This window comes from Trichechus manatus, unplaced genomic scaffold, assembly GCF_000243295.1.
Source record: "Trichechus manatus latirostris isolate Lorelei unplaced genomic scaffold, TriManLat1.0 scaffold00035, whole genome shotgun sequence".
NCBI classification, from domain to species: domain Eukaryota; kingdom Metazoa; phylum Chordata; class Mammalia; order Sirenia; family Trichechidae; genus Trichechus; species Trichechus manatus.
In genome coordinates, this window is record NW_004443971.1 from 6,827,965 (window position 1) to 6,841,895 (window position 13,931).

Below are 13,931 nucleotides of genomic sequence, written 5' to 3' on the forward strand. Positions count from 1 at the left end.
TTAATGACTGAATTAATTAACCAAGACCCTGCCTCATTCAAAAATGGATTTGAGGTGGCTTAGAGAAAGAAAGACATGATTCTGTGGGGTTTGTTTGTTGATTTGTTCTACTAAAGATAATAACTCAGGATGAGGCGGGTGGGGGAGACTAGTAAACTGAGCAAGTCTGATGGGGTGTCCCTATTATGTCCTTGGGACAGTCAGACGGCGTCCCCTCCAAGGGCTGTGCTCTACACAGAGCCCAACCTTCCCCACCCAGGGGAGGTCGGAGCCAGCTGCAGACCTCAGAGACCAGCCAGTCCCTGGCCAGGCTGGATGGTCACTGTGGAGGAAGAAGGGCGGGGTAGTTACAGGCTTCGTGGAGAGGGTCCTGTTGCTGGTATCATCTCCAGCATAGGCCCTCAGCAAGAGATGAGGTAGGAGGCCAAAAGGCTGTCCCCTGAGGGTGCTGCCCCCTCCCGCCCACCCCAGGTGCAGGGGAACGGGCAGCAGCACGTGGAGAAGGCCCTGAAGCTCTTTGCCCAGCTCATCAACAACAAGGTGTTCCTGCTGACCTTCATCCGCACCCTGGAACTGCAACGCAGTTTCTCCATGCGCGACCGTGGCAACGTGGCCTCGCTCATCATGACCGGCCTGCAGGGCCGCCTCGAGTACGCCACCGACGTGCTCAAGCAGCTGCTCTCGGACCTCATCGATAAGAACCTGGAGAACAAGAACCACCCCAAGCTGCTTCTCCGGAGGTCTGACCTGTGGTGCGGGGTGGATAGGGGTCTCTGAGCAGGGCCAAGGACCTCAGTTAGGGCAGGCCCCAAAAGCAGCAGGAGAGGGTTCCCACTGCCCAGAAGGGACATCGGTGCAGGACAGCCCAGTCCATGAGTCTCCCTGGTGCACGGTCTGATCTCCCCTCGCCCAGGGAGAGAATGCAGAGCATCAGAAGCAGCCACGGTGTGGTGGAGCTCCACAGGGCTCAGCTCAGTCCCAGCTCTGCCGCCTGTGTGATCTTGGGCTGATCACTCAACCTCTCTGATATTTCAATTCCTCATCCACAAAAAGAAAATAAACAACATGGCTCTTGCGGTCTCCCTCCCCGTGCATCTAGAGTTGTGCTGTCCAACATAGTAGCGGCAGGTGGCTGTTACCTAAAACTAAAGAAAGCTAAACGTTCCGTTCCCCACTGCCCTAGCCCCGTTTCAAGAGCTCATGAGCCACATGCAGCTAGTGGCCACCGTACTAGACAGCGCAGATAAAGGACATTTCCATCATCACAGAAGGTTCTATTGGAGAGCGTGGGGCTGGAGACTAGGTGCTGCTTGTCCCTTCTGTGCCAAGCTTCCTGGGTCTATCACCAGCACCCTACCACACCCCCAGTGGCTCTTTCCCTGGAGGCCGGGGGAGCCACCAGCCCTCCAGACATCAGGGAACGTCACAGTCCACCTCCACTCCACACCGTCCTCTTTAGCCTTCTCCAGGAAGGGCTCGGCTTCCAGGCCCCACGTGGGGTGAGGAGGGAGGAAGAATGGCTTTGTTTTATGAGCACCAATCCCCACTCCTGCCAATCTGAGCATTAGAAACTCTCATTAAGAACTGTTGTATTTAAATTAGAGCTAATCTCAGGCACAATGCCGGGAGAGGGTGTTGGGAGGGGCTGGGGGAGAAAGCTACAATTTCTTCTGCCGTTGTCACTCTCTCCCAGGCCCAATTGCTAAGCAGCCCTGGCAAATGCTGGGGATTTATGCTACCAGAGGGTATAATTTGCACCACGTGCAGGGCGTTAAAATACCCCTTCGGCATCCCCATCACCGAGGGTCTGTCACTGCGCTTTATTCCTCCCTGAGTCCCCAGATCTGCAGTCTGGAGACATGGGATGGGAGGGAGGGGGATGAGAGAGAGGGGAGCCCTTGCCAAAGCAGATCCCTTGTCAGCTAAACCCTCAGTGCTGCTCTCTACCTGAGGGGCTGGGCTCCAAGATCGCATGTGGCAGCAAGAACAATCGCTAATTCTTGCGTGTAGCTTACTGTGCCAGGCAGTATTCTTTGCACGTTCCATGTTTTAACTCATGCAACCCTTCCAAGAACTGTGGGGGAGATACTGTGCTTAGTGTTCCTGTCTAGAGATGGGAAAACTGAAGCTGGAGAGGTTAAATGACTTGTCCAAGGTCACACAGCCAGAGCCAGGATTTGAACCCAGGCAGTCTGAGTGTCTGGGCCAGGTACCAGGTGCCCCTCGGGCATGAAGAGCAGAGTGCTCAGGCATGTGAGGAATCCCAGAGGGGCAGGAAACCCTCTTTTTAACCACCCTGCGGCCAGGAGGAAGTGGGGAGAACTAGTCCATTATAGCCTCCAGGTCAGACCCTGTCTCAGATACAGTCAAAGCAGTTCGTAGTACCACAACCCATCAGCGGTGAACAGTCCTGCCCCTTCATTTCAGAAGGAAGCTGGGACTCGGAAAGAAGCCGCAGGCCCCAGTCACGCTGGAGCTACTGGCGGAGCCAGGCTAGGACCAGGCATCATGCCCCCAGCCCCATGCTCCCTCATGCCCTGTTGCTCTCTGGGGCCATGGCTCACACAATAAGCCCGGGCCCCACCACCAAGACCCCTCCGGAGAGGACCGCCCTCATCCCTTCTGCCTTCTCCACAGGACGGAGTCGGTGGCTGAGAAGATGCTGACCAACTGGTTCGCCTTCCTGCTGCACAGGTTCCTGAAGGTGAGCGTGGGAGTGAGCCGGCCCGGAGCTGAGAGCAAGATGGGAGGTCACCCTGCTGAGCCTGCTTGTCGGTGCTGCGCGGGGACCCCAGCCCTCAGGAAGAGAAGGGAACCTGCCTTGCCTGGATGCTCCCAAGCAAAGCTGGCTGGGCAGCCCCTCCCCATGACCCCGAGAGGCAGTCAGGAGAGGACAGGGGGCTGAGCAGCCTAGGCGGCAGCCCCCCTCACCTGCACCCGCCTGTGCCCACAGGAGTGCGCCGGGGAGCCGCTCTTCATGCTCTACTGTGCCATCAAGCAGCAGATGGAGAAGGGCCCCATCGACGCCATCACAGGCGAAGCCCGATACTCTCTGAGCGAGGACAAGCTCATCCGACAACAGATTGAGTACAAGACCCTGGTGAGAGGCCAGGAGCTCCGGGGACAGCGCTTGTCCCTCCTGCTTGATATGCACTCTATCGGCTGACCACAGAGGCAGTCTGAGGGGATGAATAGGGGGCAGAGAGACCAGCCTGGGGCAAGTTCAAAGGGCATGCTAAGTGTACCAAGGGCACGGAAGGTTTGGCTATGTCGGAAACCTGGGCTTCTTCCCCCTCTACCATCTCATTTGGTGGGCCCAAAGTGTTGTCTATGCCTCAGTTTACCCTAGATAGTACTGGGGGGAATATATCACCTACCATTAGGTGTAGGATAGTGGTGGTTCTGTGGTAGAATTCTCACCTTCATGCAGGAGATCCAGGCTCAATTCCCAGCCAGTGCACCTCATGTGTAGTCGCCACCCGTCTGTCAGTGGAGTCCTGTGTGTTGCTATGATGCTGAACAGGTTTCAGCAGAGCTTCCAGACTAAGACAGACTAGGAAGAAAAGCCTAGTAATCTACTTCAGAAAATCAGCCAATGAAAACCCTATGGATCACGATGGTCTGGTCTGCGACCGATCGTGGGGATGGTGCAGGACCGGGCAGCGTTTTGTGGGCAGCGTTTTGTTCGGCTGTGCATGAGGTTGCCATGAGTCGGGGCAAACTAGATGACAGCTAACAAGAAAAATCAGCATATGGGAAAGAATGTGAATCTGCTGATTCCTAACCTAGAGGCCCTGGCGAAGTGTAAGGCCAGCGCTTGATGTACCTGAGTCATCTCTAAACCCCTTGCTGTCGTTGTTACGTGCCATCGAGTCGGTTCTGACGGATAGCTAAACCCCTAGGACACCTATTTCCTCCAGGATCTAGAAAGTAGAGTCCTGATTCCCTGAGAAAGAAGGGGTGGACACAATGACCCAGCTTCTTGTTTGGCAAATGATGGGAAGATGAGAGAATCTGGGAAACTGAGGCACAGACCACAGTGGGTGTAAGGAGGAAAGAGAAGATTCTGAGGCCTCAGTCCTTCTCCCCTCCCATCCTGCTCACCCTCTGTCTCCTACTTTCAGATCCTGAACTGCGTCAACCCAGACAACGAGAACAGCCCGGAGATCCCAGTAAAGGCGTTAAACTGTGACACCATCACACAGGTCAAGGAGAAGATCCTGGATGCCGTGTATAAGAACGTGCCCTACTCCCAGCGGCCGAGGGCTGTGGACATGGACTTGGGTAGGAGACCTGGCCTTGGAGCATGGGGCAGGAATGGGAAAACAGCTTCCAGGGGGTGTTGAGGCTGTGGGATGGGATGGGATGGGCAGGGGGAAGCCTGCCCTGCATACAGCCCCTCCTCATGACATGACTGGGTCCTGAGCAGGCGTGGGGCCATGTCAGACGTGGCTGTCTCTGGTGAGGCCTATACTTCTCCCTCAGTGTCCTTGACCCCATGGAGTCCTAGATGTCTCTAAGCTCTCTCATAGGCATGAGCCTGAGGGAGCCAGGGTTGCCAGGTCTCCAGAGGAGGCACAGCTGGGTGATCTGGCTTTCAGCCTGCACCCCTCTCACCCTGATCCCCACACCACCCCCTTCCACCCAGAGTGGCGCCAAGGCCGGATTGCCCGGGTCGTGCTGCAAGACGAGGACATCACCACCAAGATCGAGGGTGACTGGAAGCGGCTCAACACGCTGATGCATTATCAGGTGATGGGGGCTCCAGTGAGTCCATTTCCCTAAATGCGTCTCCCCTCTAAGGCTTCCTCTATGCCCCCAGATCAGCCCGTGAAAGCGCTGTGGATCACACTGGTCTGCTCTGCAACCACTTATGGAGATGGCGCTGGCTGGGCAGCATTTCATTCCGCTGTACATGGGGTCGACTTGACAGCAGTTGACAACAGCTGCAGGCCCTCCAAAACCTAAAACGGGTTTTCTTGTCTCCCCTTTTCCTCCTCTTCCTTGAGGCTAGACAGTGAGTCATAGCCTTGCTGCCCTTAGAATTACCGGGGGTTGGGGTGGGGAGGATGCTTAAAAAGACATCAGTGCCCAGGCCCCAGCCCCGGAGATTCTCACGAACCAGTCTCGGGTAAACCAGAAAACCAAACCCACCGCCATCTAGTCGATTCTGACTCATAGTGACCTGCCCCATAGGGTTTCCAAGGAGCAGCTGGTAGATTCAAACTGCCAACCTTTTGGTTAGCAGCTGAGCTCTTAACCACTGTGCCACCAAGGCTCCAGATAAAGCTAAGGCACTTCTAGCCTGTATATCTCTAAGTCTCCAGGAAAAAAGTGCATATTTGCCAAGTCCTCTAAATAGACAATTACCATAAGCTATCTGTCACTTTCTCCTTAGGACATCTTAATAATGCAACTTACACTTTTTACCTGTAGTGGGAAAAGATGAAGGAGACCTGGTGGTGCAATGGATAAGTGCTCGGCTGCTAACCAAAAAGTTGGTGGTTCGAACCCAATAGCGGCTCCACGGGAGAAAAGACCTAGCAATCTGCTCCCATAAAGATTACAGCCTAGGAAACCCTATGGAGCAGTTCTACTCTGTCCTGTAGGGTTGCTATGAGTCTGCATTGACTCAACAGCACTCAAAACAACAGGGAAAAGATTGTCTTCAGGTCTTATTAGCTGCCACTTCCTAACTGGTATCCTTGGAGAGATTACTTAAGTTCTCTTTCTTCTCATCTGTAAAATGGGGTTAGTATGATCCCTACTCCACAGGTTGTGTGATATAGGTGAAATGTATATAAGAGTGTTGAGCACACTGGCAGACAATGAATGAAGAGTCAAAACATCCCAGGTCATGGAAGCTCCATAGACACATCCAAACTCCCTGAGGGACCGAATTACTGGGCTGAGGGCTGAGGACCACAGTCTTGGAGGACATCTAGCTCAATTGGCATAACATAGTTTATAAAGAAAATGTTCTACATCCTACTTTGGTGAGTAGCATCTGAGATCTTAAAAGCTTGTGAGTGACCACCTAAGATACTCCACTGGTCCCATCCCATCGGGAGCAAGGGAGAGTGAAGAAAACCAAAGACACAAGGGAAAGGTTAGTTCAGGGGACTAATGGACCACAACTACCACAGCCTCCACCAGACTGAGTCCAGCACAACTAGATGGTGCCCAGCTGCCACCACCGACTGCTCTGAGAGGAATCACAATAGAGGGTCCTGGACAGAGCTGGAGAAACACATAGAACAAAATTCAAACTCACGTAAATCTGACAGAGACTGGAGAAACCCCAAGAGTATGGACCCCACACACCCTTTTAACAGTACTGAAGTCACTCCTGAGGTTCACCCTTCAGCCAAAGAATAGACAGGCCCATAAAACAAACAATAATACATGTAGCTCAACCACATACATGAGATAAGTGGGCACACCAGCCCAGGGGCAAGGATGAGAAGACAGGAGAGGACAGGAAAGCTGGACAAATGGTGACAGGGAACCCAGGGTTGAGAAGGGGAGAGTGTTGACATGTCGTGGGGTGGGCCACCAACATCACAAAACAGTATGTGTGTTAATTGTTTCATGAGAAACTCATTTGCTCTGTAAACCTTCATCTAAAGCACAACAAAAATATTTTTAAAAAGGCAGAAAATCCCAGCGGAAAGAACAAAGGGCCCTGCAGCATCCACCCCGCCTCCCTCCCCTCCCACTGTAAGTGCTCACTGCTGGGGGTCTCCATAAGATTAAGCGAAGGTAGGCAAATTGGAGTCAAGAAAAATGCTAAAATAGAAACTGGAAATGAGAGACCCTGAGGGAAATTCAACCCACAAGAGGAAGCGCCTCAGGCGAAGATCCTATAGGATTGCCTAATTAATATCGCCTCCGTCCGTGCCTCACAAAGGGGGCTGGCAGGCCGGGCTCCCAACTGCCAAGTTGCCAAGACCAGGCTGCTAGGGCACAGAGAAAGGGGGCCACTGCGGGTACCCTGAGACACTCCTGTCTGAGTTGCATCCCCCACTGACCTGCATCTATGCCTACTCGCTACCTGGACCCCTGTTCCAGGTATAGCGAAGGGATAAAAAGCTTTGGACACTGTATTTAAACCCCTACTTCATTGCTCAGAAGGAACCCTGATGGCACAGTGGTTAAAAGCACTCGGCTGCTAACCAAAAGTCTGGCAGTTCGAACCCACTAGCCACTCCACAGGAGAAAGATGTGGCAGTCTGCTTCCGTAAAGATTTACAGCCTTGGAAACCCCATGGGGCAGGTCTACTCTGTCCTGTAGGGTCGCTGTGAGTCAGAATCGACTTGATGGCAGGGGGTTTGGGTTCACTGCTCACTGGCGGTATGTGTTTGCCACTCCCCCGCACCTTGGACTTTTCATCTGTAAAATGGATATGACAAGCCCAACTTGTCAAGGTGGCTGGAAGGATTAGAAATAACTGGTGAGGTACCCAGGATGTTCACATCCATACCAGGTAACTATAGTTACTTCCTGTTAATTACACACATGGAGTCCGTGGGTGGCACAGAACGTTAAGCGCTTGGCTGTTAACAAAATGGTTGGCGGTTTGAATCCACCCAGAGGCAACTCAGAAGAAAGCCCTGGCAATCTACTTCAGAAAGATCACAGCCACTGAAAACCCTGTGGAGCTCAGTTCTGCTCTGATGTACATGGGGTCACCATGAGTCAGAATGAATTCAAAGGCAACTTTTTTTTTTTTAATTACACATACACACTATTCACATGTAGAGCTATTGTAGTGAACCAACTGGAAAAAAACAAACAAAACCCAGGGCCATTGAGTCGACTCCGACTCATACCAACCCCATAGGGTCTCCAAGGCTGTGAATCTCAACTGAAGCAGACCGCCACGTCTTTCTCCCATGGAGCTGCTGGTGGTTTTGAACCATCAACCTTCCGGTTAGCAGCCAATCGCTTTAACCACTGTGCCACCAAGGCTCCTGCAATTACAGCTGAATCCAAAAAACCAAAACCACCGCTATCCAGTTGATTCTGACTGAGAGTGACCCTATAAGACACAGTAGAATTGCCCCAGAGGGTTTCCAAGGCTGTAAATCTTTATGTAAGCAGACAGCCACATCTTTCTCCCTCGGAGCAGCAGGCGGGTTCAAACCGCTGACCTTTCAGTTTGAGCTGAGCGCTTTAACCACTGTACCACCAGAGCTCCTTAGAACTGAATAGGAAGTGCAAAAAGAATGGCATCACGCACCTAAATTATAAGTTTCTAAAGGGCAGGCATGAGGTAGTTCCTCTCTGTCTCCGACACGTAACACTTGTTACTGGGCTCTCTGTCCTATGGCTTCCAGACGAAAGCATGGAATATTCTGTTCTATGGTGCTCATCATGCTTTCAATTCCCTGATGTCCTCTATCATTCATGTATTTATTCATCCCTCGAATATTTACTGAGCTTTACTGAGCGCAAGGCACTTCCCACGCACTAGTCCTGAGTGACAGGACAGCAGGGACTTTTCTTCCCTTTGGGGAAGGGGGACAATGATGACGATAGCAGTAACACTAATAGCTATACTTACCGAGTGCTCACTGGGTGCCAGATGCTGCTCTCAGCCCTCAACGTGTCTTAACCCCTTCAATCCTTACAACAGCTCTATGAGGTGGACACCTTTATTACCCACTGACGAATGAGAATACTGGGGCACAGAGAGGGTAAGTGATTTTCCGAAGTCACACAGCTAGTAAATGGCAGAGCCAGGGCTCACACCCAGCCAGGCATCCTGACCACAGATCTGCGCTGTGTGTTTGGTGTTGTTGTGAGTTGCTGTCGAGTCAGCTCTGACTCATGGCAACCCTATATACAACAGAATGAAACATTGCCCGGTCCTGCTCCATCTTCCTGATTGTCGGTATGTTTGAGTCCATTGTTGTGCTCATCTTCCAGCACTATATCAGACAGTATTCTGTTGTGCTCCATAGGGTTTTCATTGGCTCATTTTTTGGAAGCAGATCACCAGGCTTTTCTTCCTAGTCTTAGTCTGGAAATTCCACTGAAACTATGGGTGACCCTGCTGGAATATAAGATGCCGGTGGCATAGCTTCCAGCATCAAAGCCACACACAAGCCACCCCAGTACGGCAAACTGACAGACAGGTAGTGGGCCTGTTGGTTAAGAGACAGAAAAACCGAGGACAAGAGGAGTTTAGTGATGAGACCTGAAATTGAGTTAACTGCGGTCATCTGAGTGGCCTTGTGAACCTTCCTTTAGGTGACAACAAGCCAAAAATGATAACATAATCTGGTCTCCCTGGAAGTGTGAGCCCTGCCCTCCCAGGCCTTCAGGGACCATTTCTGGGCCATCAGTTGCCAGGAAGATTCCTTGACAGGCAGAGGTGGAGAGGTCCCCTTGAGTCCTAGACCTGGTGCTGGTGGCGCAAAATGCTGGCTGAGGAGTCCAGGCGCTGGCCCGCTGGGAGGTCACGGAGCCGCTGCACCTCCCAGGCACAGGATGGCACTGGGAGGCACCGACCCTGGAGCTTTGTGCTCACCAAGCTCAAGCACTGCGCTCTGGTTGCCCTCCCAAGAGTCAAAGGTCCTTGGAGCCCCTGCGGGAGAAAATCTACATAATCTTAATTAACAAAGAGATGTTAAAAAACTTCCCGGGCTCCCGCAGATTTATAGGGAGGGCAAAATTAACCACCACCACTAAAACTGGCTATCAGGGAATCTCGTTAGCACTAATTTTCATTTATAGTTTGACTTCCCAACATTTAATTCTTTTTTGGTGGGAGACAGGGACTGACAATTTAAGACCCAGAAGGATGGCTTTATGACTGGTGCAGCTATAAATCAAACTTATAAAGTTCATAAAAATTGTTAAAATAAAAAATGGTTTAATAGGAATGTTTTATGGCCTATAACATTGTTATAGTGTTTTATTCCCTCTGCGTTAGAGGTTTAATTGCATCGCCACGATTCTGGGGATTCTCCGTTTTTATTGGATGGAGAGTAACCTTAAATCAAAATGGCCCCAAATGTCTTCAATATGGCTCCTCGTTTCTCAGCCCTCTCCCTACAGGCTGGGTGTGGATCCAGCACTCTCCCAGAGGAAGGGGCCTGACACCACCTTTCTCTCTGCCCCCCAAAGAGCAGCTACCCTTTGGTGAAGCCACGAAGTGGCCCAGGCATTGTAGGACCCAGGCCAGAAAGAGGTCACAGCCAAAGGGAAAACAGGCTTCAGATCAGCGTGACTGAAACAAACCCCACACAGGATATAATGAAAAGAACATGTGCTCTGGAGCCTGGCAGACCTGGCTGCAAATCTAGGCTCCACCACGTAGTAAGCACGTGCCCTGAAGACATTACATAACCTCTCTCTGCTTCAGTTGCTTCATCTGTCAAGTGGGAATAATTGTACAGACAGAATGCACAAGGTTGCTAGGACTGCTTGCCTAGCCCTGTGCTGTCTAACACAGTGCAAGCCGCAAATGCAAACACATGTGTAATTAAAATTTTCTACTAGGCAGATTTTAACACGTAAAAATAAACAGGTGAAATTAACTTTAATAATATATTTTATTTAATCCAATGTTTTTCAAATAATTATTTCAGCATGTAATCAATATAAAAATTATCAGTTAGGTGGTTTATATCTTGTGGTTCATACTAAGTCACTGAAATCTGCTGTGTATTTACACTTCATAGCACGTCTCAATACAGACACTTAGAGTGTATCTCAATTTGGACTAACCACATTTCAAGTGCTCAATAGCAACATGGAGCTATTAGCTATCATATCGGACAGCACAGCTCTAGTCCAATGAAAGCTCAAAAAATAACAGTAATTGTGATTTCTGGCATTCCCAAACTCCTGGCTCCCCACCCCACACCTAGTCCATAACTTTCTACAAGGACGTGACTGGTTAAGCTCCCACGGATGCCTGCACTCACCTGCGCTGTGCTTTCTGTGCTCTTCTCAGGTGTCAGACCGATCGGTGGTGGCTCTGGTCCCCAAACAGACCTCCTCATACAACATCCCTGCCTCCGCCAGCATCTCCAGGACATCCATCAGCAGATACGGTGAGGACTGGGCCGCTCCGAGTGGCATCTTCTATGGCCTACAAGGACCACTCAGCATCCCTTCTAAGAGCAGAAAGCCCTTGCCCCTGCCTGGCCTTGGTTCCGAGCCCCTTCCTCATTTGTCTCCCTTCCTGCCTGGCTCCATCATCCCCAGAGCAGCTTGTCTTCTCAGAACTGTGGGCAGTAGTGGCGCCATATGCCCCTTGCTGTACCAGGCCTGGTGAAGGAGTCTGAATAGCGTAGAACCAGGGAGGCCCTTGAGAATAAAAAGGGAGTATTATTAATAAGTATAAACTGGGACTGGCCCAGGCAAACTGGGATAAACGACCTGTCTATCCAGTGTCTCTCTGGTTCTGGGCTACTCACACTCCCTCACCAGGCCTGGCATAGCAAAGGGCACATGGTGCCACAGCTGCCCACAGTTCTGAGAATACAGGCTGCTCTGGCTCCTAAGCAAAATGTCGGCAGTTCGAATCCACCAGCCAGTCCTTATACACCCTATGGGGCGGTTCTACTCTGTCCTGTAGGGTCGCTATGAGTCGGAATCGACTGGATGGCATCAAGTTCGTTTGGTTCAGTAGTCTCAAAGTGTTCCAGTTTGGATGATAAATTATCTGGTCACCCTAGTCCCTCCACCCTAGGGGGTGCTACAGCCTGCAGTACCTCTGGGCGGTGAGGTTATGGTGCTTTACCCTCTCTTACTCCATTTGTTCTGGTTGCATGTACACACTAAGGCCTTGGCCTGCCCAGGTAAAGGATACCCACAGGACTGAGCCGCAAACCAACCAAACCCACTGCCGTTGAGTCGATTCCAACTCATAGCCACCCTATAGGGTTTCCAAGGCTGTAAATCTTTCTCCCACTGAACTGCTGGTGGTTTTGAACCTCCAACCTTTTGGTTAACAGACAAGCATTTTAACCACTGCAACACCAGGGCTCCTTGGACTGAGCTCAGCAGCTGAAAAAAGGGCTTAGGAAATTCCATATTATAGACCCCAAGAAGGAAGGGACCCTTTAATTCCCAAGAGGGATCACACAGCTTAAACCTCCTTAGCATCCAGATTTTTATTACAGCTCCTGTGAAAAAATCCAGTTGACATTTTACCTGTTGATTATTCATTGCTGGAAGCATAGAGGAAGAGGGCTCCTTAACCCCCAAGGGTCTTTACTGCTCACAGAATTTCTAAATCCTCTTTTTACAAAGGCTTCAATCTCCTCTGTCCTCATGCCAATCAAGGATCCCTAAAATAACCTACCGCATATGAGATCCCAACAGTCCTCTTCCAATTGAAAATAGTTTATTCTGAGTGAGGGCAGCGGGTGGGCAAGGATTCAAAAAGCATTCTACAGGCAAGGATGGTGAATGAGCTACTCACAGCCCCACCCCCCTGCCCCCCCAGATTCCTCCTTCAGGTACACGGGCAGTCCCGACAGTCTGCGGTCTCGGGCCCCTATGATCACCCCAGACCTGGAGAGCGGGGTCAAGGTGTGGCACCTGGTGAAGAACCATGACCACGGGGACCAGAAGGAGGGGGACCGGGGGAGCAAGATGGTATCTGAGATCTACCTGACCCGGCTACTGGCCACCAAGGTAACTCCTGTCTGCCCAGGCCAGGGAGGGCTCCGCAGAGGGCTGCCTCCTGCCCCTCCACCACATAGTAAGGACGTCATGGTGTCTGCCCTTCTAGGGGACCCATTCAGTGAGCTAAAGCCCAGGTCCCTGGGCAGGGTTTCCAGGGGGTCAGGCTACTGCTGTTCTCGACCCTCTGACCAAACTAGTAGTGATACAGCTCTTGTCCCTCCATTCCCCACAACTGCCGTTATTCTTCAAGGAGCCGCTCTCTCACTGCTGGCCCCTCGCCCCATAGGAAGGAAGACAGAGCAGGCTTTTCCTGCCCTGGTTAACTGAGCAGATCTGCCAGCCTCTGCCATCACTGCCTCTTCCACCTGCTTTCTGGCCACACTGTGAGGGAAAGCACCAAGACTTGGTCCTGCCAGTAACCCAGGAAGGCTCTGAACCTCCCCATTCCTGATCCCACCACATCTCATCACACTCCCCAAATGCTGATGGAAGTGAGGCACAGCAGTTGTGGAAGCTGTGATCTAAAGCTGTCTTCCAGCTTCCCTAGTAGAAAGCAAAATATGCCTATATGCATGGCAGTCACCTGGACCAGCTTTTCCAGGCCAGGCTAGATTTCAGATACTCTCTCCCACTGACCCTGCAGAAATGCTGCTGAAATTCTAATGCAGTGGCACCCAAATGACAGCCCTCAGACTTGCTCCCAGAAGTGGCACAGACATACTGTGTCATACCATGTGTCTCCATTTTTGTTTTGCCTGATGTGCTCACTGTACCAGTAAGAGAGCCACAAAGAGACACCAGGAAAGCTTCAGAGCTGTACCTGGAGCCTGCAACTATGGGACCTGGGCCCAGTCTAATCCCTGCCCCACAGACTCTCCAAGGCTCTGTGGTTCAGGGCTGTGCCTGGGTGGACTTGAATCTAGACCCTTCATCTGCAACCCACACATAGATGCCACTTGTGACGGGCTAGTAAGACCTTAAGGCTCTTCACACCTCCCTATCAGACCCTCCCCATCCTGTCATGCTCCTGCCAGGTGCCCGCTGTCAGCCAGCTTCTTCTTCAGACACCCCTTCCGACCGGCCCCCAGCCTGTGCCCTCCACTCACCTGTGGGGAAGCCAGGCCCAGCCCTCACTGCCTCAACTGTCCTGAGCCTACTCCCGCTCGCTTGGTGTGGATACAGATATAAACCCAGCATGGGGCTGCAGGTTGGAGGAGAGGAGCTGCCTAAGAATCTGCCCATTCAGCCCCCCCACCTCCCTGACACCACCACGCCCCCTCCC

General features: G+C 51.7%; 1 protein-coding gene across 1 annotated transcript in view; it reads left to right on the forward strand.

Moving 5' to 3' along the window:
- PLXNA2 (plexin A2) overlaps nt 1–13,931 on the forward strand; it is a 219,683-nt gene that overhangs the window by 200,833 nt on the left and 4,919 nt on the right. Inside the window, exons 22-28 of the mRNA XM_004375335.2 lie at nt 472–740; nt 2,638–2,704; nt 2,954–3,100; nt 4,125–4,284; nt 4,649–4,752; nt 10,968–11,067; nt 12,468–12,658. Coding sequence (XP_004375392.1) covers nt 472–740; nt 2,638–2,704; nt 2,954–3,100; nt 4,125–4,284; nt 4,649–4,752; nt 10,968–11,067; nt 12,468–12,658 — 1,038 coding nt within the window. The remainder of the gene's footprint in view (nt 1–471; nt 741–2,637; nt 2,705–2,953; nt 3,101–4,124; nt 4,285–4,648; nt 4,753–10,967; nt 11,068–12,467; nt 12,659–13,931) is intronic.